General features: G+C 45.3%; 1 protein-coding gene across 1 annotated transcript; it reads left to right on the forward strand.

Annotated features, from left to right (window-relative positions):
• The first annotated feature begins 1788 nt into the window (after positions 1-1788).
• NUP35 (nucleoporin 35) lies at positions 1789-21919 on the forward strand. The gene is made up of 9 exons (XM_069985191.1): positions 1789-2044; positions 3634-3792; positions 9782-9909; positions 13116-13176; positions 15362-15503; positions 15671-15740; positions 15825-15953; positions 18363-18524; positions 21337-21919. The coding sequence occupies exons 1-9, from the start codon at positions 2017-2019 to the stop codon at positions 21412-21414; spliced, it is 957 nt and encodes a 318-aa protein (XP_069841292.1). The 5' UTR covers positions 1789-2016; the 3' UTR covers positions 21415-21919.
• The last annotated feature ends 1358 nt before the right edge of the window (positions 21920-23277 follow it).

Here is a 23277-nt window from a genome sequence, read left to right on the forward strand (position 1 = left end):
AAATTGGCGCCGCCGGGAGCGGAAGGAGAGAGAACAGAGGAGGAGACTGCAGGGGCGGTGAGAGGCACATAGAGAACACTGCCGGCGCTCAGCTAGCCGCCGGCCGTGTTCTCTGTGTTATACTTTATGTTAAGTTGCCTAATAGTGCAGCTTTAACATAAAGTATCGATACCAGGAAATCCTGGTACCGAACCGTTTTTTAGCCCGAAATATCGATAGTAGTATCGATATTTCGGTGCATCGTGCATCCCTAATCGACACCCAGATGAGAATCTTGAGACTTGAGACAGGAACACAGCCAGTGGACTGGAGCAGCAGAGCACACGCAGGCCTCTCTCTTAGCAGGGAGAGAGGACAGACACACAACCTATTCCCTTGATGGTAGGGAATAGACTGAGGTAGAACAGGAAATCACATGGTAACCCCAGCCAAAAGCTCGATGACCATTGGAGTTACCATGGAAGCAGGGCACAGTCACGTGACATCCAGCCATTGCATCATCACACCATTAGGCATATACAGAGAAATATACATGAGAAGTACCATACTTGAACACTAGGAGGCGACATAATACCATTAGACACTGATACCTAATTATACATGCAATAAATGAATGGAATAGCAGACCTGAATACTCAGAAGGGTAACACAATACACGCAGTTTGCAGTGGACCATAGCTTTCCAGGACAGTACTGGTTATAATAAAAGTATGAGCATAAGAAGGGCTGTTATGGGATACTGCAATAGTTCCTGGCTATACTTACAGACTACCGTAGTATACCTTGTCTCCCGTTATCCTAGTCCATTTATCGGTCTTGTGTACTTTTATTGTTAATATCATAGTTCCTAGTCACTAGTACACCTGATTCTAGATAGTGCACTGATTAGTGAGACAGTTAGCTCCCTTTATCTTTAGGGCCAATATAGGAGATAGGGCAGGTTCCGGAGCAGGGGGCGTCCTTTTGAGGACGTACACGCCGCCTAGGGCAGGTCTAGCTCAGGACTGAGAACAGGGCATATAGGACCCCTAGACCTGCCATTGCCGTTAAGTCCCTGCACCTTGCCCACACATCTTTTTGTTATTTTATACACAGGGCATACCGAGTGTAGGCATATTGCTATTTTATACCCCATTGGGGGTGGTTACTAACAGCGATTGTTTGTGTATCATAGATTCAATTGTGTTGTTTTGTTATTTTTGCACTATTTTCATTTGAATATTGACAAGAGTCATTTTAATTAGTATAATAAAGGTTATATTTTAGTTTCCCATTCTGTGATTCGATTTGAGAACATGTTGAAAGATCAAAATGAACGATTTTTCGCTCATCGCTTGATCGTCTGCTGTGTTTACACGGAACGATTATCGCTCAAATGCGATTGTTATTGCAAAAATTCGAGCGACAATCGTTCCGTGTAAACGCAGCATAAGGCTCCATTTACACAGAAAGATTATCTGCCAAAGATTTGAAGCCAAAGCCAGAAACAGACAATAAACAGAGATCAGGTCATAAAGAAAGATTTCTTCTCATTTCAAATCCGTTCCTGGCTTTGGCTTCAAATCTTTGACAGATAATCTTTTTGTGTAAATGGACCCTAAGAAAATCTAAACTTTCTACAGTCCGGTCTACAACAAAATGGCGGCGTACAACACAGTTATGCAGACACTTCTGCTAAAACCTCTGCGAAATACCAGCTACGAATGCATTGAGCAGCTTCACGTCTCGGTAGTAACAGGCAGCGTGCACAGGACAGTGTCTTCGGGAGTACCACCTTGTAGAATTGTATCTTTAGCGCTGACTATTATATTAAACGGACGGTGAAGGCTGCAGCTTGCTTGTGCAGGAGACAACCCTCCTTTTACACCGCCTCTTACTACGCCACTGCCCGCCACCAGGTGGCGCTATAGTGAATATTTACTGTGCAGGGGAAGTGACGTATGCCCAGGACTTCCCGGCGCTCAGCGCTTGTAATCTTTTGAAAGCCACGTTGGGAGGTGCGGTGCTGCTGTCATCATGTCTGCCTTCTCTCTGGAGTCCCTGGGTGAGTACAGCCTCCTGCCACGGGCCGCGCTGACTAGATGTATTACAGTACGGCGGTCTGCAACGGAGGCTCAGAAGGGATACACTTCATAAAATGTCGTTGCTGCAGGGTGCTGGCTCTATAGCACTATGTTCCTGGGTCCATGTTCCCTATACGTAGAAGCTTATGGCGCTGTTATAAGGCCAGAAGTGTTCTCCCGTTAGAATGGGGGTTGTAGTCTTTCCACAGCTGGGTAAGCAGGAGTTGGAGGGGGCTGCTATCCTCAGGACTGCTGGGAGTAGTTATTAGTACAGGTATATAAGGGACTATCATGTTGTCCCAATGTGATCATGCCGGCAAATGTAACATAGTCATGTCCTGCAACCAAAGGTGTCATGTAGTCCTGGGCTTAAAGGGGGTGTCCAGATGTACTCTGCTGACTGATTTGTCTCTGGGCATGGAGCGGCACAGTTGCACACTAGGTGAGACAACCTTCCATTGAGTATTGTACATGAATCCTGTTCTTATTAAAGGGAACCAGTTGCCTCCCTGGTGGAGTGTGAACCGACCCCCCAGCTCTCTGATGCTGTGTCTGGCAGTGTCAGGCGGGGTGGCAATTTGGAAAAAAAAACATCTTCAATCCTCAGTTCTGGCCCCCCAGTATAATAGTCATTGAGGCGGAGCTTCCGCCCTCTTCCCAGCCACTCACGATTGATTGAAGGCCGAGCGCAGGCCTATGCATAAGTTCTCAGCACTTAGGGTCCTATTACATGGAGCGATTTTTAACGATAAACGATGGCAAGCGAGAGTGTTTATTGCTAACCTGAAATCCTTCACCATATTACACAGAACAATGGTCGTTAGATACGATCGCTATTGCCATCGTTTGTTCCTTCTGATCTCAGGAAAACAATGGGCAATGTGCTATTACACTGAACGGTTAGTGAGAACTGGAGCGAACAAAGGTGGAATTACAGTAAACGATTAGCGATAATTTTAGGTTCAGATCTAAATCAACGACATACGAACGATTTTTTGATCGTTGCCTGCAATTACACAGAACGATTATCGTTTAAATTCGAACGATATAGCGATTTTTCGCTCGGTAATCATCCCGTGTAATAGGGCCCTTAGGTGGCAGTCATGTGTAAGTGGCTGTTAGGAGGCAGTGTGGCTCCATGCTACTTGCGCTCCACCCTCATGCCTAGGTACTAGAAGTTGACGCTAAAAGGGCTTTTTTTTTTTTATTATTGCCACCCTTTTGAACACTGCCTGCATCTATATGGTACTGGTGCCAGTTCACACCATTAGGGTGGGTTCACATGTAACCGATCTGCAACAGATTTTTATGCTGCGGATCGCTTTCCTGTCACTTTCAATAGGAATACATACTCGCCGCAAGTATGTTCATCTCTCTAAACCTGATAAAGGTGACTGAGCACTGTACTCCCCCATCTTCATCACAGAAGTAGTGTCTATAGCTCCACCTGGAGAAAGTGAAGCTGACGGACACAACGCCCTTTGTTTTAGCAATCGGATGTAATTGTGAACTGACAGAAAATGGGACTCATTTACTTAAGTTATTGTAACATTCTCCCCTTTTTCCATAGGTGGCGAACCAATGACACTGGGTTCACCAACATCTCCAAAGCCTGGCGTCGGTGCCCAGTTCCTGCCTGGTTTTCTCATGGGTGATATACCAACACCTGTGACCCCACAGCCCCGTCCATCATTAGGAGTAATGGAGTTGCGATCACCGATGATTGGAGGTAACATACTGAGAAGAGGCTCTTGTTACCATTTGAAAATGGTGTAAACTACCCGACCACGTTACGGTGGCCTCATACATGGGGCAGTCCTACACTGTACTATGGCCTCTCCATGGCATGAAATACGCCTATGCTCTGGGCATGCAAAATCAGTCCTATACTAGCACAAGTAATTACACCACCTGGGTGGGATGGGTGGAGTGCACGACCAAGTAGAGGCAGACACCCCCCCATCGGGAACACAGAAAAACAAGACAAATTTGGTCAGCTCTCCTAGAACACTATTCACACTAGGCAGGAGCACGTTGCTTTGGCTGAAGTTGCAAACACACAAAAACACAAAAAGATGCAACAGCTCACCGCAATGGCAAGATACAGACCCACTACAGACATGAAAATAGTTAAAAGCAGCCCCCCCACTGCCTAAAAAAAGTCCACAAAAATAATGAGACTCTTGGTTACCATTTGAAAATGGTGTAAACTACCCCACCACGTTTCACCTCATCCTCCTCTGTGGGTGGTAGAAAATGTAAAATACAGTAATACCTCGGTTTTCAAATGCTTTGGAACTCGAACTGCTTGGTATTCAAACAAAAATTTACCCAGTAGTGGTGTTTGGAATTCGACCTTCGCTCGGTTTTCGAACGTTTTTGCGAGCGTGGATGGTGGGTTGTACCTGGCGAGTTAAGCAGTGGTGAGGCTTCACATACAGTACAGTGCTGTATAAGACTGCTGGAGGGCATATACAGTGCAGTAGGGATGTCACGATACCAGAATTTTGAGTTCAATACCAATACCAGCTTTCTTATTTCGATACTAATTCATTACTAAATAAAGTTTGAAAAAAATATGTAAAAATACAAATATAATATTTTTTTTTTTGAAAAAAGGGAACAGGGATTATTAGAACCTTTTTATAATGATTTTTTTTTTTACATTTAAACTTTTTTTTAACACTTTTTAATTCCCCTCTACCACGCAGCATACCTTCCTGTGCACAACAACTCCCAGTATACCTTCTTATGCACTACAACTCCCAGCATACCTTCTTGTGCCGATTTGTAGTGCACAAGCGGCGATGCTGGGAGTTGTGGTGCATAAGAAGGTGTGCTGGGAGTTGCAGTGCACAAGAAGGTGTGCTGGGAGTGGCAGTGCACAAGAAGGTGTGCTGGGAGTGGCAGTGCACAAGAAGGTGTGCTGGGAGTGGCAGTGCACAAGAAGGTGTGCTGGGAGTGGCAGTGCACAAGAAGGTGTGCTGGGAGTGGCAGTGCACAAGAAGGTGTGCTGGGAGTGGCAGTGCACAAGAAGGTGTGCTGGGAGTGGCAGTGCACAAGAAGGTGTGCTGGGAGTGGCAGTTGTACAAGAAGGTGTGTTGGGAGTGGCAGTTGTACAGCAGCAACCTCCTGACACAACTTCCAGCAGCACTACTTCTTGTGCACTACAACCCCCAGCAGCACTACTTCTTGTGCACTACAACCCCCAGCAGCACTACTTCTTGTGCACTACAACCCCCAGCAGCACTACTTCTTGTGCACTACAACCCCCAGCAGCACTACTTCTTGTGCACTACAACCCCCAGCAGCACTACTTCTTGTGCACTACAACCCCCAGCAGCACTACTTCTTGTGCACTACAACCCCCAGCAGCACTACTTCTTGTGCACTACAACCCCCAGCAGCACTACTTCTTGTGCACTACAACCCCCAGCAGCACTACTTCTTGTGCACTACAACCCCCAGCAGCACTACTTCTTGTGCACTACAACCCCCAGCAGCACTACTTCTTGTGCACTACAACCCCCAGCAGCACTACTTCTTGTGCACTACAACCCCCAGCAGCACTACTTCTTGTGCACTACAACCCCCAGCAGCACTACTTCTTGTGCACTACAACCCCCAGCAGCACTACTTCTTGTGCACTACAACCCCCAGCAGCACTACTTCTTGTGCACTACAACCCCCAGCAGCACTACTTCTTGTGCACTACAACCCCCAGCAGCACTACTTCTTGTGCACTACAACCCCCAGCAGCACTACTTCTTGTGCACTACAACCCCCAGCAGCACTACTTCTTGTGCACTACAACCCCCAGCAGCACTACTTCTTGTGCACTACAACCCCCAGCAGCACTACTTCTTGTGCACTACAACCCCCAGCAGCACTACTTCTTGTGCACTACAACCCCCAGCAGCACTACTTCTTGTGCACTACAACCCCCAGCAGCACTACTTCTTGTGCACTACAACCCCCAGCAGCACTACTTCTTGTGCACTACAACCCCCAGCAGCACTACTTCTTGTGCACTACAACCCCCAGCAGCACTACTTCTTGTGCACTACAACCCCCAGCAGCACTACTTCTTGTGCACTACAACCCCCAGCAGCACTACTTCTTGTGCACTACAACCCCCAGCAGCACTACTTCTTGTGCACTACAACCCCCAGCAGCACTACTTCTTGTGCACTACAACCCCCAGCAGCACTACTTCTTGTGCACTACAACCCCCAGCAGCACTACTTCTTGTGCACTACAACCCCCAGCAGCACTACTTCTTGTGCACTACAACCCCCAGCAGCACTACTTCTTGTGCACTACAACCCCCAGCAGCACTACTTCTTGTGCACTACAACCCCCAGCAGCACTACTTCTTGTGCACTACAACCCCCAGCAGCACTACTTCTTGTGCACTACAACCCCCAGCAGCACTACTTCTTGTGCACTACAACCCCCAGCAGCACTACTTCTTGTGCACTACAACCCCCAGCAGCACTACTTCTTGTGCACTACAACCCCCAGCAGCACTACTTCTTGTGCACTACAACCCCCAGCAGCACTACTTCTTGTGCACTACAACCCCCAGCAGCACTACTTCTTGTGCACTACAACCCCCAGCAGCACTACTTCTTGTGCACTACAACCCCCAGCAGCACTACTTCTTGTGCACTACAACCCCCAGCAGCACTACTTCTTGTGCACTACAACCCCCAGCAGCACTACTTCTTGTGCACTACAACCCCCAGCAGCACTACTTCTTGTGCACTACAACCCCCAGCAGCACTACTTCTTGTGCACTACAACCCCCAGCAGCACTACTTCTTGTGCACTACAACCCCCAGCAGCACTACTTCTTGTGCACTACAACCCCCAGCAGCACTACTTCTTGTGCACTACAACCCCCAGCAGCACTACTTCTTGTGCACTACAACCCCCAGCAGCACTACTTCTTGTGCACTACAACCCCCAGCAGCACTACTTCTTGTGCACTACAACCCCCAGCAGCACTACTTCTTGTGCACTACAACCCCCAGCAGCACTACTTCTTGTGCACTACAACCCCCAGCAGCACTACTTCTTGTGCACTACAACCCCCAGCAGCACTACTTCTTGTGCACTACAACCCCCAGCAGCACTACTTCTTGTGCACTACAACCCCCAGCAGCACTACTTCTTGTGCACAAGGAGATATGCTTCTGGGAGTTGTAGTGCATTAGCAGCCTCCTGACACAACAACTCCCAGCAGCATACCTCCTTGTGCACAACAACTCCCAGCAGCATACCTGCTTGTGCACAACAACTCCCAGCAGCATACCTGCTTGTGCACAACAACTCCCAGCAGCATACCTGCTTGTGCACAACAACTCCCAGCATACCTGCTTGTGCACTGCAACTCCCCACAAGAAGGTATACTGGGAGTTGTTGTCTCAGGAGGCTGCTAATGCACTACAACTCCCAGCAGCATACCTCCTTGTGCACTACAACCCCCAGCATACCTCTTTGTGCCCAAGGAGGTATGCTGGGAGTTGTAGTGCACAAGAAGGTGTGTTTCTGGAAGTTGTAGTGCATTAGCAGCCTCCTGACACAACAACTCCCAGCATACCTCCTTGTGTTAAACAACTCCCCACAAGAAGGTATGCTGGGAGTTGCTGTGCCACTGTACCGGACGGCCCAAAGGAAAGAGGGGGGGCGCAGTATTGTGGACACTGGAGGGTGTGACACTGCGAGGGACCGCAACAGCGGGAACTGGCGTGTACGGGGGACCCGGCTGCAGCAGCGGGTCCTGAGTGTGGGGGGGGGGAATAGTTAAATGACTGCCGCCCGCGAGGTCGCGGCCAGCAGTCATTAGCAGTGGCGGCCGCTCCATATGCAGAAGACTCCTGCTGCATATGGAGCGGCTCAGGAGGGGTTAAATGCCGCCGTCAGGTGTGACAGCGGCATCTACCCTGTAAAATAGCCGACACAAGCGATCGCTATGTGCCGGCTATTTAAATTTGGCGCCGCCGGGAGCGGAGTACGAACGGGCCGAGGAAGTGACAGGTGGGGGCAGGGGGCGGCACACAGAGAACATGGCCGGCACTCAGATAGCCGCCGGCCGTGTTCTCTGCGCTATACCTTATGTTAAGCTGCGTTATTAGGCAGTTTAACATAAAGTATCGATACCAGAAAATCCTGGTACCGAACTGTTTTTCTGCCCGAAATATCGATAGTAGTATCGATATTTCGGTGCATCGTGCATCACTACAGTGCAGTAGTAGTACAGGCAGTGCACCACCATCTCCCATACATTACAGTGCTTGGATGGGGGGAGACTATATACAGTAAAGGATGGGTGAGGAGTTGGTGACTACTGTACTATAATTGCTGGTTCTGATGAACATTTCTTATGTTTAATGTCCTGTACAGTATAGTGCTGTACTGTACTGTACTGTAGGGATTATACTGAGCACTTATCAGTGTAATAAATGAGTATTGTAGGTAATTATTGGTGGCTGCTGGAACCAATTAATCACATTTACATTATTTCCTATGGGAAGACACTGCTTGGTTTTCAAACTGCTCGGTTCTCAAACTGCCTTCCGAAACCAATTAAGTTCGAGAACCGAGGTACCACTGTATAATCCTTTTCTTAGAATACTGCACAGTCTCTGTGTGGTGTAGTCCTCTCTCACAGGAAATAATAACCAACTCCTCTCCACTGATTTCCCTCAGAAGAATCCATCTACATCCCTCAGGGGAATAACCTCATCCCTGACTGGCTGAATACGCACTGAAAGGACCTAATACTGTGCAGGGATTGGCTATATTTAGGGGTTCGTTTCTTTAATGGTATCTCTGCTGTTTTTTTAATGTCAACTCCCACAAAGCTTTAAAGGGATATTCCAACTAATAATATCCCCTATCCAAAGTAATCTTGAGAATGCACCTGGAGCGGCAGGTCACACTTGCACACTGCTCCTCTATTCATTGCCTACTCTGGTATCTTCATCAGGACTATAGACAATAGGTGGCGGGGCGGCAGCACACATGCATGGCTGCTCCAGTCCAAGGTGCCACTCAGGTTCTCAACACTGCAGGGGTCCCAGCAGCCAGATCCTTATGATCATACATTTAGGCTATGTTCCCACACAGTATTTTTGCTCAGTATTTAGCAGCCAAAACCACGAGTGGATTGAAACCACAGATAGGCTATGCTCACACAATGTTGAAATTTAGTGGATGGCCGTCATTTAACTGAAAATCACAGACATTATTTTAAAACCATAGCCGTTGTTCTAAGTAATGGTATTTATTTGCCATTAAATGGCGGCCATCCACTAAATTTCAACAGTGTGTGAACATAGCCTTTGGGTGCCTTCACACCTACCGTATCGCAGCAGAAAATCCGCAGCAGATTTAACTAAATGAATGAACACAGCATCAAATCCGCACTTACAAATCTGCTGCAGATCCGCAGTAGATTTGTAAGTGCGGATTTGATGCTGTGTTCATTCATTTAGTTAAATCTGCTGCGGATTTTCTGCTGCGATACGGTAGGTGTGAAGGCACCCTTTCTGTGTTTTCAATCCACTTCTGGTTTTGGTGCAAAAATACTGTGTGTGAACATCACCTTATCCTGTATTCTTTGGTAGTTGGTCTAATCTAAAATGTGGAGCTGTGTGTTTTCGGTTTAATAACACAATTTGTCTCCTTGTCTGGTCACCATTTCATTTTAGGGGGTTCTCCTCCTCATTCTGTGGTTCCAGCTCACAAAGACAAGAGCGGTGCACCCCCTGTAGCAAGTATCTATGATGATATTCTAAGCCCGGGTCTTGGCTCTACACCTTTAGGTTCCAGAAAGCTGGTAAGATATATTCCTTTTATTAAAAAAAAGGGGTTGGCTGCAACCAATCCCTGCTGCTGAGCACTTCCTGTTTGTTCTCTATGCATGTCCATTGGACACATTTGTGAGCATGCTCTGTGGGCTTATTCTGCAGGCGGGAGGCTGAGCAGCTGTTGTGTAGTTCTGTTACCTATATACTGGTGTCACCTGCCACTGTACTCCTGTGTGTGATAAGAAGAAAGGCACAGCTGGGAAATGGTCTGTACACAATAGGAAGCCCCAGCTTTGTTTTTAGTCTAGTAGTGACCAAGATAAAAACTGCAAGATTTCAGCATTGTTTTATGAGATAAATACTAAAAGAAAAGGAAAAGAAAATCACCAAAAATTCTAAAAATATTTCAGCTAAAGATTACCTGAGCAGGTGCTTCCTGGATGTTAAGGGAAAGGCATGGAACACTCAGCAGCAGGGGATCAGTGGCATAGGGATCAGGGAGTATTCGCTTGCACATCATCATACAGCCATTAGCCACTGCATGTGAGCATGGTTAAACTTGAATCTGTCAGCTGTAATTCATGTTGCACCTGTTAACACTGTTAGATAGATGTTAGGACGAGGAGACACAGGGTACCTTTCATATGTCCAGCTGTGCTTCTATGGTGTAGAAAAATGCTTTTATTCTGTGGTACAAGGAGTCAGTGTTTCAATCTCCTGATCTGCTGCAAGCTGTAATGTCTCCTCTCTCCCCCTCCCTGCTTGATTCACATCTGGAAACTCAGTCCCAAGTAGGATCCAGTGTGGGAGGGAGGTGGTGTAAGGAGCCATTCGCACATCTGCAGAATTCCCTCCATACACCGTGGTCTGCGGACTGGACCTGGGATCTCTCGGCATCATGATCTCTGATGTCTGGAGCTCCCAAACAGATTAAAAGTTTGCACTAGTGTACTGACACAGCCACGGACAACACGCCGGGACAATCCCTCTAATGCATCAATATTTCTTTTATGGATTGGTGTAACGAATCAAATAAAATTTGGCCCTTTTTAATGCAATATAATTTCATACTGATGTGTGGAGAAATCCGCTCCACAAACGGAGTCCTGTTATTTTCACTAGGAATCTGCAAACTGTAGTTTGAACAGTGCATACGTTTCCAACACTGATTTAAAAATCCACACATGAAAAAATGTTGGTTATTGACTGTGTGGATTTTTCTCAGTAGGTTTCACTTCTGCATCTCAAAGGATAAAATCTGCAAAATTTCCAGGTGACACGTTTCAGAAAGATTTACAGCAGACTCTGCAGTGGAAAAACTGTTGTGTGAACCCACCCTTAGGCTATGTTTCTTTTTTAAAGAAATCAACGGGTTATTGCAAGCCGTTTTGCAATATACTCTATTTTAAGTTTGCTATGTTTAAATTAACGTAATACACATGGCTGTTAGTGGTCTCCCTTTACTGCACATGTGTACAGCTGCTGCCAGTCAGCATTTAGTAGCAGATGCAGAGTCGATAATAAAATTAGCAAAAATTATGCTGCGTTTACACGGAACGATTATTGTTCGAATTTTCGCAATAATGAATGAATTTGAGCCATAATCGGCTCGTGTAAACACAGTGAACGATCAAGGGACGAGCAAAAAATCGTTCATTGTGATCTTTCAACATGTTCTCAAATCGTTGTTGGTTGTTCGCTAAAAATTTGCAGATCGCTTCATGTAAACAGTCTTTCAAAGATTTACCCTGTGTGTGAGATGGGCTTAAGCGATCTTAAAAACGATCGCAATAACTATTTTCTAACTATTTATTTGTCTAATTCTGATCGTCATAGAAACCATATTGTTGCTTATTGATCGACCATTAAACGATCGATCGGGCGACTTATCGATTCGTGTAAATGGACCATTAGGGTGTGTTTACACAGACTTATCTGACAGATTTTAGAAGCCAATGCCAGGAACAGACTTTGAACAGAGAACAGGTCATAAAGGAAAGACTGAAATTTCTCCTCTTTTTAAATCCAATCCTGGCTTTGCCGTTAAAAATTTGTTGTTAATGGGGCGGTCTCCTTACTTACTTGCATTGGGATGTTAATGGGATGTCCACTCATAGAAATTACACGCAATGGGTGGATCCGCTGCGGATCCTCCCTGTGTGTTTGTACCCTAAAGCAATTTGCAATTTACAGTCATAATTTTTTTTTAAATTTATTTTATGTTGTTTAGGGTCCTATTACACGGCCAATAAAGGTCTTATCAATATTGTAAATGAGCGCCAATCTGCTAGATCGACTCTTGTTTACTGGACCTATTAAATGTCCCAATAATCGTTTAGCCAGGGTTGCATGGACATCGTTAGCTATGTCTGTGCAGCCCTTGCCCAAACAGTTAATACATTCTGTCCACTTTCCCGGTGTTCACCTGCAATCTGCCTGTGTCCACGACACCATGTGCAGCAGCCTGTCAGCTCAGACAGGTTGCTGAGAAACACACAGAGTGCAGGAGAACACCGGGAAAGTGGAGAGATGATGTATTAACTGTTCTTTCATCGCTATTGCACAGTTGGCAGTCAATGATTTTTAGGTCTGTACCTGAGGTTACATTCACACGTAGGGATCCGCAGAAGATCTGCAGCAGTTTTGATGCTGGGGATCCGCAGCAGAAAATCGCTGCAATACTGTGTGTGTGTAGCTACCCTAAAGAAACGTCAACCAGTCACCTGTGTTTTTCATAACTAAAAAGAATAACTGTAAATTGCAAATATGGCATCTACTATAAATTTATATTTTGACAGGAATCCTGTCACCCCTCGTGCCGGGGTGACAGGCTCCCGACCCCCTGTTAGATCCCCCTATACTTACCTCATCGCGCCGGGTCTCCCTTCCTGAGCCGGTTGGGTGACTGAGATTTCAGCGCCCGAAGCCCGGCGTGCGCGCGAGTCAGATGCTCATAGAGAATGACGGAGCATTGGACTCCCCATTCATTCTCTATGAGCATCGGACTCTCCTGTGAGCGCGCGCCGGGCTTCGGGCGCTGAAATCTCAGTCACCCGACCGCATCAGGAAGCGGGACCCCGCACGATGAGGTAAGTATAGGGGGATCTAACGGGGTCGGGAGCCTGTCACCCCGGCATTGGGGGGGGGCGGGCGGGGGTTACAGGTCCTCTTTAAGTGTTGCTATAACATCTTATTTCTGGATATATTTTTGTTTATTTATTCCCTTCTCACACAGACAAACTATTCTACAATGCAGACGTCTCACACTGGGGGAATGCCGTCCACTCCATGTGCATGTAAGTGTGACTAAAGTTTAGGACAATGCAACCAAAGCTAATTCTTGTTTCTGTCTAGAGTGCATTTGAATTACAAATATTTACATATACAGAGAGGGTAAAAGCTATGAGTTTTCTCTTCACTTTTTATATACTGTCACTAGGTGGCCTCCTTGGAGTGTAAGTGCATTTTATCATTCATAGAATACCCAGCCTGCATTATATGAAAAGAAACTTTCTTTAAAACACTTAAGCTAGTTCCTTTTAATATCCTTTAATATTCCTTTAATTAGTTATCCCTATCACTCAGGAGAACAGGGGTTCATTGTCACAGTAAATAGAGCAGTAATGCGCCTGCTTGAGTAATGCTCTATTTACTGTGTGGCTTAAAGCGAATGTACATTTGCTCTAAGATTTTTACATGGAAAGAATGGCACCAGCGCGGGTTAGGTGGTGCCATTGTCCTTTTTTTCGAACCGCGGCCTGGTTCCTGCGTATGACGCTGCTCTATTTCCGGGTGCCGACCGGGGGTTAATCAATGGAGCCGCATCATAGAGAGTCGGTGGTTTCCTCCCACTGGGGGCGGGCTGTCCTCTCTCCATGACTTCACCCTTAGCCGATGGCCGTGGTTCAATAAAAGGATGTCAGCACCGGATTCCCTGCGCCAGTGTCATTCTATCAATAGGACAATTTTAAAGGGAAAGTCTGGCAAAATTTTTTTGTTAAAGTATTGTATTGCCCCCCAAAAGATATACAAATCACCAATATACACTTATTACGGGAAATGCTTTTAAAGTGCTTTTTTCCCTGCACTTACTACTGCATCAAGGCTTCACTTCCTGGATAACATGGTGATGTCACTTCCTGGGTAACATGGTGATGTCAGGACCCGACTCCCAGAGCTGTGCGGGCTGTGGCTGCTGAAGAGGATGATGGCAGAGGGATGCTCAGTGTCCCTCCAGTGCCCTGTGTCCATCAGTGTCCTCCTGCCATCATCCTCTCCAGCAGCCACAGCCCGCACAGCTCTGGGAGTCGGGTCGTGACATCACCATTTTATCCAGGACATGAAGCCTTGATGCAGTAGTAAGTGCAGGAAAAAAAAAGCACTTTATAAGCATTTCCCGTAATAACTGTATATTGGTGATTTGTAATTTTTTGGGGGCAATACAATACTTCTCCTTTTAAAGCGCTCTGGTGCTGAGTTAAATCTATAGATACTGCGGTCAGTACGAACGCAGCATCTATAGGGCTCCAGACAGAATTCTCCCCCCTATAGAGGGATAATTCTCTATCTGCTGTTAATCCTGGCTCTGCGAAGTGATCAGGCTTCCGGTTTCCTGGCTACTGGTGAAGGTGGGGCGCGCGCCCGTGACGTCTGCTCCCTCCCCTGCCACTGTTACAAGATTGTAACAGCGGAAGGGGACAGAGGAGAGGGGGCAGACACAGGGACAACAGCTAATGGGTTCATTATGATCCCATTATGATCATTATGATTTTTTCTTTTTATATGTCTGAGAGACATGTCAAGTTTTTATCGGTCAGGGTCTGCATGTTCAGATGGATTAATCGGTAAAATGAGCAGGGCCATGTTGCTGTGCGGACCTTTCCCCACTGTGTCCGTGATAAGAAACGTGCGGCATAGACTTACATTATGCGCCCGTCTCCTCATGTGACACAATACGCTGAGCACAACTTTTCCTGGCTTGTTCTCAAAAACACTTGAGGTCTGAACACTGACTGGTCAAAACACTTGACGTGTCAAAAGTTTTTTTTTCGTGCCTCTGTGTATTCCCATTGAATTCAAAAGTGTGTGAACATATCCTTAGGTTTATATGCATTTTGTGTGTACATTTTGGTCATTTAAAGGGGCACAAACTGGGCCTTTTAATAATGTAAATAATTGTAGGTGTTGTTGCATAATCATTACACATGTGGCCTCCTCCAGGCTGAAATTATAATGGCAGGACTTGGGATTCACTCAGATATAGTAAAATAGTTCCATTGTTGATCTGCTGTGATTCCACAGTTAAAGCACCATTTTGTGTGGATTTCACCCGAATCCTTTTAAAAGTATACGAGTCACAGTGTATAACTAAAAATGTGTTCGTTGCTGTTTCTGTCATCCTATACTGTGTATATGCCAAAAGTAGGAAAAATTACTGACATTAATGGATCCTTTTTTTTTTTTTTTTTTCACTTCAAATAGCTGCAAGTGTGTTTAGCCCAGCCACCATTGTACAGACCAGGAAAGGAACCCTATCTCCTGCACAGCTAGATCCATTTTACACACAGGGCGATGCTTTGACATCAGACGACCAGCTAGATGATACTTGGGTTACAGTATTCGGGTAAGTCCTGTGCGGTTCTTGCATCTTGTGTAAATAAGTTAGTGACATTATGGGGATAGGCGGATCACAGAGAATTTAGCAGCAGTTTTTATGCCTATATTAGTAAAATACATAAAAAAAAATTTTTTTGTTGGTTAGAAACTAATCCATGTCCCATCTGTGTGTAGGTTTCCTCAAGCCTCAGCCTCTTACATTTTACTGCAGTTTGCTCAGTATGGAAACATAGTAAAACACGTGGTAAGGAGTATTTTCTGTAGTATGACAGTGATTCAGTAAATGTGATAAATTTAGCTGTTTTTAACTCTATACTTTTATTGCCAGATGTCAAATGCAGGAAACTGGATGCACATACAATACCAGTCCAAACTACAGGCCAGGAAAGCACTAAGTAAAGACGGCAAGATATTTGGGGATTGCATTATGATTGGCGTGAAACCTTGCATTGATAAGGTAAGGGTGAAGTATAGAACGGATACCAACTGGGGTAGTGACATTACAGTAAGATTCCCTCAGTCTAATGATGCAGCCAGCCTCATCATTTAAATGTTCAGATTCACCGGGAAAGAACTGAAGTGAGACTGTTCTAGGAGACTCCAGAATATTATAGCAAACTAATTTTTAAGACCCGGCGAATCTTGGGGCCCTATTACACAGTGAATAAATGGCCTAATCAGGCCAATTTGTTCGATTATCACTCTATGTAATAGAGACAATGATCAGCCGATGACGACAATCAGCTGATCGTGTCTTTGGGTCCAGATCTAAAATCATCAGCCACTGACTGCGCATTGATGCATGTAATAGGGATGCACTACCAATGGCTAATGATTGAATAAACTGATCTACATTACCTCTCCACGCTCCGGGTCTTCTCCTGCCTTCTGCTTTCACTCCTGGCGCTGCAGCTTCAGAGCGGCCAGGCTTATAGGCTGCTCAGCCAACCCCTGGCTGCGGCGGTCCTGTCCAATGATTAGATGAGCGGTCTGTCAGCTCAGACAAGCTGATCGGAATATGCATCCAAAGCCCCAAGAGTGAAAGCAAAAGGCAGGAGAAGACCCGGAGCATGGAGAGGTAATGTTTAACAGTTTAGGGCAAGGGCTGCACGGACATCACTGATGTCCTTGCAGTCCTTGCAGCCCTTGCTGTCCTTGCAGCCCTTGCTAAGTGATCATCCAGCAGAGTAAACTATCTGCTTGTAAAAAAAAAAAAAAAAAAATCTAGCAAATCTGGCCGTCAGGCATTGGTCAAATAAAGGTTTCTGAGTTTGAGTATAACTATTTCTTTACCGTCTTTTCCAGTGTATCAGACGACCCCTGACTTTTAAGAAGATTTTCAGGGGTTCGTCTTGTGCGCCGAATGTTAACCCCTGCCTGACCACAGCAGGGTTTACAAGCTGGAGCCCTGCTGCGGTCAGGCAGAGGTTGACTGAAGTTGAAAAAAAAACAACAATCAACTCACCTGTGACCTGTTGCCGGCAGCTGCGCCTCATGTCATGTTTCTGGCGCAGGAAACATGACTGGAGACGCGCGGCTGCCAGGAAAGGGTCACAGGTGAGTTGAATTGTGTGTTTATTTTTTTTTTTATAGCGGTCGCTGCATACAGTGGGGATGCGCCTGTCTTTTGGGTTTCCCCACCATATGCGCCGACCATACCGGGCGTATGCAGGGCATGGAGGTCAGTTACAATTTTTTTTACCCTTTTTAATACAGTTACATTTTATTTAAATGTCTGTGTAAAGTAATAGTCCTGAAAGTCATGATCGGCCCTTATTCCTAGCAATATTTACTACTTAACCCTATAATTTAACAAACATTTACAAGCACATAAAGGGGAAACAAACAGCAGGTTTTGCACATACAACTGATGCTGTGCTTGTGTAGATGGATCTCACATCATAAGGCTGGGTTCACACTCTGTTTTTGCAATGCACTTTTTTCATCTGTTTCTTTTTTTTTGCAAAAAAAAAACAAACAAACTTGTGTCCGTTAAAAAAAACGGATCATTTTTTTATCTTTTTTTTTTTTATATATAATGGAATTCAATAGGAAAAGGGATGCACACATGCATCCATTTTTCATCCGTTTTTTGCAAAAAAAAATGATTGCAAAAAGTGGTGTGAACCCAGCCTTATAGAGAAGTCATATAAATATGTATTAGCTGGTTTAGTGCTCTGGGAGTGTTCTCCAACCAACCCACCTACATAGCTACACTTTCTAGGTTTTTTTTCTATAACTTATATACTGTATCTACAAAAACAGGGCAATGAACATGGCTGAAAGTGGTAACAATGTGACTACTGTAATTTGCCCTATAGCTCCATACAGCAGGCCCATGTGCTAGTTACATTTGGTCCCGCGTTAATCAGCTAAAGATTTAATCAATATCAATAAGTAGCGGAAATCCTCAGCGCATTAAGTACGCTGGAACATTCTCTTAATCTGATATATTATGCAAGACTTACAGCACGTATCTCTGCGGAGCACATTTTGAATGGATAATCCAGACAATAATATTTCTCACCTGTCAATAACATGAGTGAGGAATGCTAGATTGTTGGAGTCCTTACTGCTGTGACTTCAGTGACAGTCACTACAAGGGGCTCTCTAGTGTCCAGCTGCTGCCTATTAGCATCTCACAATGATGCAGACTGTAAAAAAAAAAAATATATATAATAATCTGGTTCATCTGACAGCTCTCTCCACAGTGGTATATACTGCACACAGCTACCTGGCCCATATGTCTGGTGCCACTCAGCAGGGCCCATAGAACAGGAGAGGAAGGCTGTGTACAGAGCCTAATACCTGGCTTGTCTGGGAAGGCTTTGATGGCATTAATTTTGTGTTACTGAATCTTTTATAGGGTGTCATGGACGGTGGTGAAAAGACGTCAGTGTCCTCAATCTCTTCAGTCTTCTCGCCTCCAGTTACATCTTTCGGTACTCCTACTCAGCAGACTGGTACCCCAAGGACAGGAATGAGACCACTCGCTGCAGCATACAGAGTTTCCACTAGTGACTACCAGGTATTGTGTGTTTTCCATTTGCTATAATCGCTATATTCCAGTGACAAATTTTAATATTTTCTGTATCACAGTAAAGTTATAGTATGTGTATTCTAGCCCTTCCACAAAATGATCCATGCTTCTTCTCTGGGACAGTGTGGCCGTTGCACACTATTCAGTATTATGGGAGACCCGGCTGAAAGGAAAAAGTTAGGCTGGGTTCACACTATGTTTTTGCAATCCGTTTTTTGCAAAAAAACTGATGGAAAAAAACCATTCTATTGTAAATTCTATAAATTAATTCTATTATAAAAAAGATCCTCCCCCCCCCCCCTAAAAATGAGGTTGACCATGTTTTTGTGTACGTTTAAAAAAAAAAAAAAAAAGTTTCATCAGTTTTTCAAACGGATAGCAAAAATGTAGTGTGAACCCACCCTTACTCTTCAGAGAATTGCTCAAAGCCCTAAGGAATTACTATTTTTATTTTATTTATTTTTTTGCTACAATTATCTGGATATATTGATGTCCACTGCTTTAGCATTTGTTCACACATACCCATTCACAACCCCCCACCCTTTCTTACTTTTAGCAGCAGCCATATGTTTGATTTTAGAAATAGAGAATCTATATTTCAAAAAAGTTTGTGTATGTATATTATATATAATTTTCCTTTAAAGGGGTTGTCCGGCGATAAAAAATTATTCACAGAATAACACACATTACAAAGTTATACAACTTTGTAATGTATGTTATGTCTGTGAATGGCCCCCTTCCCCGTGTTTCCCCCCACCCACGCTAGACCCGGAAGTGTGGTGCATTATACTCACCGCATCTCGTGTCGTCCACGGTCTCCGATCGTCAGCAGTGACGTCTTCTTCGGGAGGCCGGCGGATCTTCCCAAGTGCCGGCCGCCCTCTGCAGCGTCATCCGAAGCTCAGCCGCGATTGGCTGAGCATAACTGTGCTCAGCCAATCGCGGCTGAGCGGCTGATGACGCGGCCACGTCATCAGCTGCTCAGCCGCGATTGGCTGAGCACAGTTATGCTCAGCCAATCGCGGCTGAGCTTCGGATGACGATGCAGAGGGCGGCCGGCACTCGGGAAAATCCGCCGGCCTCCCGAAGAAGACGTCACTGCTGAGGATCGGAGACCGTGGTCGGCACGTGACAGGTAATGTATAGCGCACCACACTTTCGGGTACACGGGTGGGGGTGGTGGGACACGGGGAAGGGGGCCATTCAGACATAACATACATTACAAAGTTGTATAACTTTGTAATGTGTGTTATTCTGTGAATAATTTTTTATCGCCGGACAACCCCTTTAAAATACTGACCATATTCTCTTGAAATTGGTGTTCATGAAGATGCCCCCCCCCCCTATACTTTATTGGGGATGTAAATATCCTGGAGGCTAGAATGTATTCCAGGCCTCCCTAGGGCTGCATCCAACTTCATCAGCCACTGCCAATCAAATACCGCACGCTTTGGTTCAGACAAACCAGTGTGCTTCAAGTTCACTCAAGTCCAATGTATTCCTTTCTGTCGGACATGATGTGCCCTTGTCATAGATGGAAGGTGCTTTCATAGTTTATGCCAGAGGTAGTAATAATGTATTTCCCCTCTTCAGCAGTTGTAAGTCAAATGCCTAGCTAAGTGCAGCTCCTCCCAGGCTGGATCAGCTGTTTGCTGGGGTGCACTGATGAGGACTAGTGATGAGCGAACATCAGAAAAATGTCTGTGTTCAGTCACGTGGCTGAACACTAACACATGCATTCAACTCCTGGCTTCTGAGGCAGTTACAGCTGCCAGGAAAACATTAATACAGCCTATGGCTATTTTCACACAAAGTATATTTTCGTAAAAGTATGGCCGTTGTTGCCCGGCCTGGATCTCTTGTGGCGCCACAAAAAACTGACATGTCTATTTTCTGCGGCCGCTATTCATTGTATAGCGGCCGCAGAAAACCCTGTCAGTGCACACAATGGAGCGAGCGGATCCGGCCGTACACTCCCTAGTGTGCAGTGATGAGTTCTGTTGCAGGAGCACACGGATGCACCCGCATCAGAACTCAGTGGCGCAAAAGATCATCTGGCCGATACTGCAGCCTTTTCGTAATCTGGCCGGGTCACAGAACGGCCAGTCTCAAACCAAATGTAAACATAGGCTATGGCTGTATACAAGTTTTCCAGGCGACATCCATTTTCTCCAGATGCCAAGAGTTGAATGCAGAGTTTTCGTGTTTTGGGCCAGTGAACCCGCTGATGTGTCAGCCGCTATTTACCTTCGGATTCCAGGGCTGTAAGTCCTATTTCCTTTGGGTCCGGTATGGTGCAGTTTTCCACTAATATGCTAATTAGCGGTCCCAGAGCATTTGGGGCGTTTCCCATGCTCCTGGAGCACCCGCTCGGCCGCCCTAGCCTGCCTCGTCCCGGCCCGCCCCACTAGACAGACCGCTTGTTATGGCATATGTGCAGGGAGCAGCCCGTTACAAGCAGCCTAGCTATGCATATGTGAATATGCATAGTGGGCAGGTCGGGAGGAGGCAGGCTAGGGAGGCCGAGCGGGTGCTCCAGGAGCATGGGGAACGCCCCAAATGCTCCGGGACCGCTAATTACCATATTAGCAATTAGCGGAAAATGGCACCATACCGGACCCCAAGGAAATATGACTTACAGCCCTGGTATCCGGAGGAAAATAGCGGCTGGCTAATATCAGCAGGTTCACTGGCCTGAACCTGCCTTTTTAAGTGGTCTATGTGAGTTGAGTTGTGTTTTTTTTTTTTTTTTTTTTTCTATTCATTTATGTGTCCAATTTTTGTTCTTTTTGTCTTGCAGGTTTTGTCAGACAAACAAACGCCAAAGAAAGACGAGGGCCTCGTATCTAAAGCCATGGAATTTATGTTTGGATGGTAGCTGGATACTTAGAAAATTAAACTTTAGACTATTCTACTCACTGCCACATTTCTTGGTTAGTTCTATAACCACTCTTGGCTGTTCATCACTGACAAGAATGCACCAGACTTGCCTTTTTATGTCACTTGTACAGCCGTGCAGAGACTTCCCATTCATTGAGTACCGGGTTGGTTGTCTTATCTGCTGTGTATGACTGTGTTAGGATGTTGCTGCTTGGACCTGTGCTCAATGATGAATGTAATAAATCATCTGAACACGAAAACATTACAAAACCATATGAAACCTCAACTGCTGCAGTTTAACCCTCTCTCCGTCATACCTATCAATAATGCACTACTCAGCTTCCTCAATGCAAGCTGTTGTAATTTTTGTCCGTCTTATTGTTTTATGTCCTAACTGAATGTAAGATTTCATGATTTTCCAAAAATGTGAGTCTTTTGCTTGAACACATTTTACGTTTTTATTCTTTTCTAATAAATGTACAAAATATTCTTTTGTCATGCAATCTAGTCTCAAAAAAAAGCACCAAATGTTGAATGTGGACAGCCAAAGCAATCTGGTCAAACATGGCATGGTTTCACGCAGCTATTATATATGGCTTAAAGAAAATAAAAATGAAACCAGCACAGGTTAGTAGGACCAAAACCTCCAGCAGCATAGAGCTTTATGTAGCGGAAATTTATATATGGGAATGTATTTATCCCAAACAAGGGAAAGATCGACTTTATCGCTTAGATTTGTTTTTACTGATTCTGTTTAGATTTTGGAACCTGTTCTATTTAGTTTCTATTGTCTGATCGGTAATATTTTTTTTTTTTGTTTACATTTTATTCGTAGTACATTATTATGGAGGTTTGGCTTTTAACAGCATTTAGTCACATGCTTTTTGGCAAGCCTCATGGACATAAACACAGTGAACATTTGTGGGCATGTTTTATGGGCTCTTTCCACAGGAGAGGTGGGGGCCAAGTTGTGAACAGCAGCTATTGTGTGCACCTCTGTTACCTATATACTGGGGTCACTTGTCACTGTAATCCTGTGTTGATAGGGAGGATACTGCTAGGAAATTAACTGTACAGAACAAGTGTTTAATTTAATTTCCTGATCACCAAACATGTTACCTTTTCATATCTGTCTGTGCTTTCAGAACATGGCAAAATGGTTTTTATTCTCCAGTTCAAATTGTCTGAGGCTTTCCTAAAGGCCTTATTCCACGGAACAATTATCAGCCGTTACGGCCTATAATCGTCCCGTGGAATAGAAGGCAATGATCAGCCAACATGGTTCATGTCGGCTGATCGTTGCAGTCGTTTGTTTTTCAACATGTTGAAAAACAAACGACTGATACAGCAACAATCTGCTGCCGTTGCTCCGTGGAATAGGAGCATCGGCAGCAGCCGCTGATGTATGCTATGGGCTGCCCGGACGATCTAGCAATCACCCGGGCAGCTCCCCGGACTTACCTGCTCGCTGCTGCCGCGTGGAATAGCGGTGGCAGTGAGCGGGGAATGAAGAGAGCGCTCGTTTGCTCCTCAAGTCGGCCCGTGGAATAGGGCCTTAAGTTTCTGATCTTCTGCGAGCTGAAATACCTCCTCACTTCCCCTCCCATACCTGACCCTACTTGACAGATAGCTGGAAATTGGGCCCACAGGGATCATGGGCTAGGAGGGGAAACAAGGTTCTATTTAAGCTTTTAGCATATCAGGAGCTTGGGAAAGCCTCTCTGACACTGCACTGAAGAATTAAAAAAAGCTTTAAAAATTTTTTATTTCATGGTACCTTTTATATATTGGCACAGATATATGAAGGGTACCATGTGTCTCCTTGTCCAGTTTGTAACGTTTAGTGCAACTGACAGATTCC

This window comes from Dendropsophus ebraccatus, chromosome 9 (assembly GCF_027789765.1).
Source record: "Dendropsophus ebraccatus isolate aDenEbr1 chromosome 9, aDenEbr1.pat, whole genome shotgun sequence".
In the NCBI taxonomy this organism is placed as follows: domain Eukaryota; kingdom Metazoa; phylum Chordata; class Amphibia; order Anura; family Hylidae; genus Dendropsophus; species Dendropsophus ebraccatus.

Excerpts from the sequence above, each read along its gene's own strand:
- NUP35 (XM_069985191.1), top strand. The coding sequence starts at position 2,017 with ATGTCTGCCTTCTCTCTGGAGTCCCTGG. Across the intron at positions 3,793-9,781 it reads GCGATCACCGATGATTGGAG|GGGGTTCTCCTCCTCATTCT; the intron begins GTAACATACTGA and ends ATTTCATTTTAG. Across the intron at positions 15,954-18,362 it reads TGAAACCTTGCATTGATAAG|GGTGTCATGGACGGTGGTGA; the intron begins GTAAGGGTGAAG and ends AATCTTTTATAG.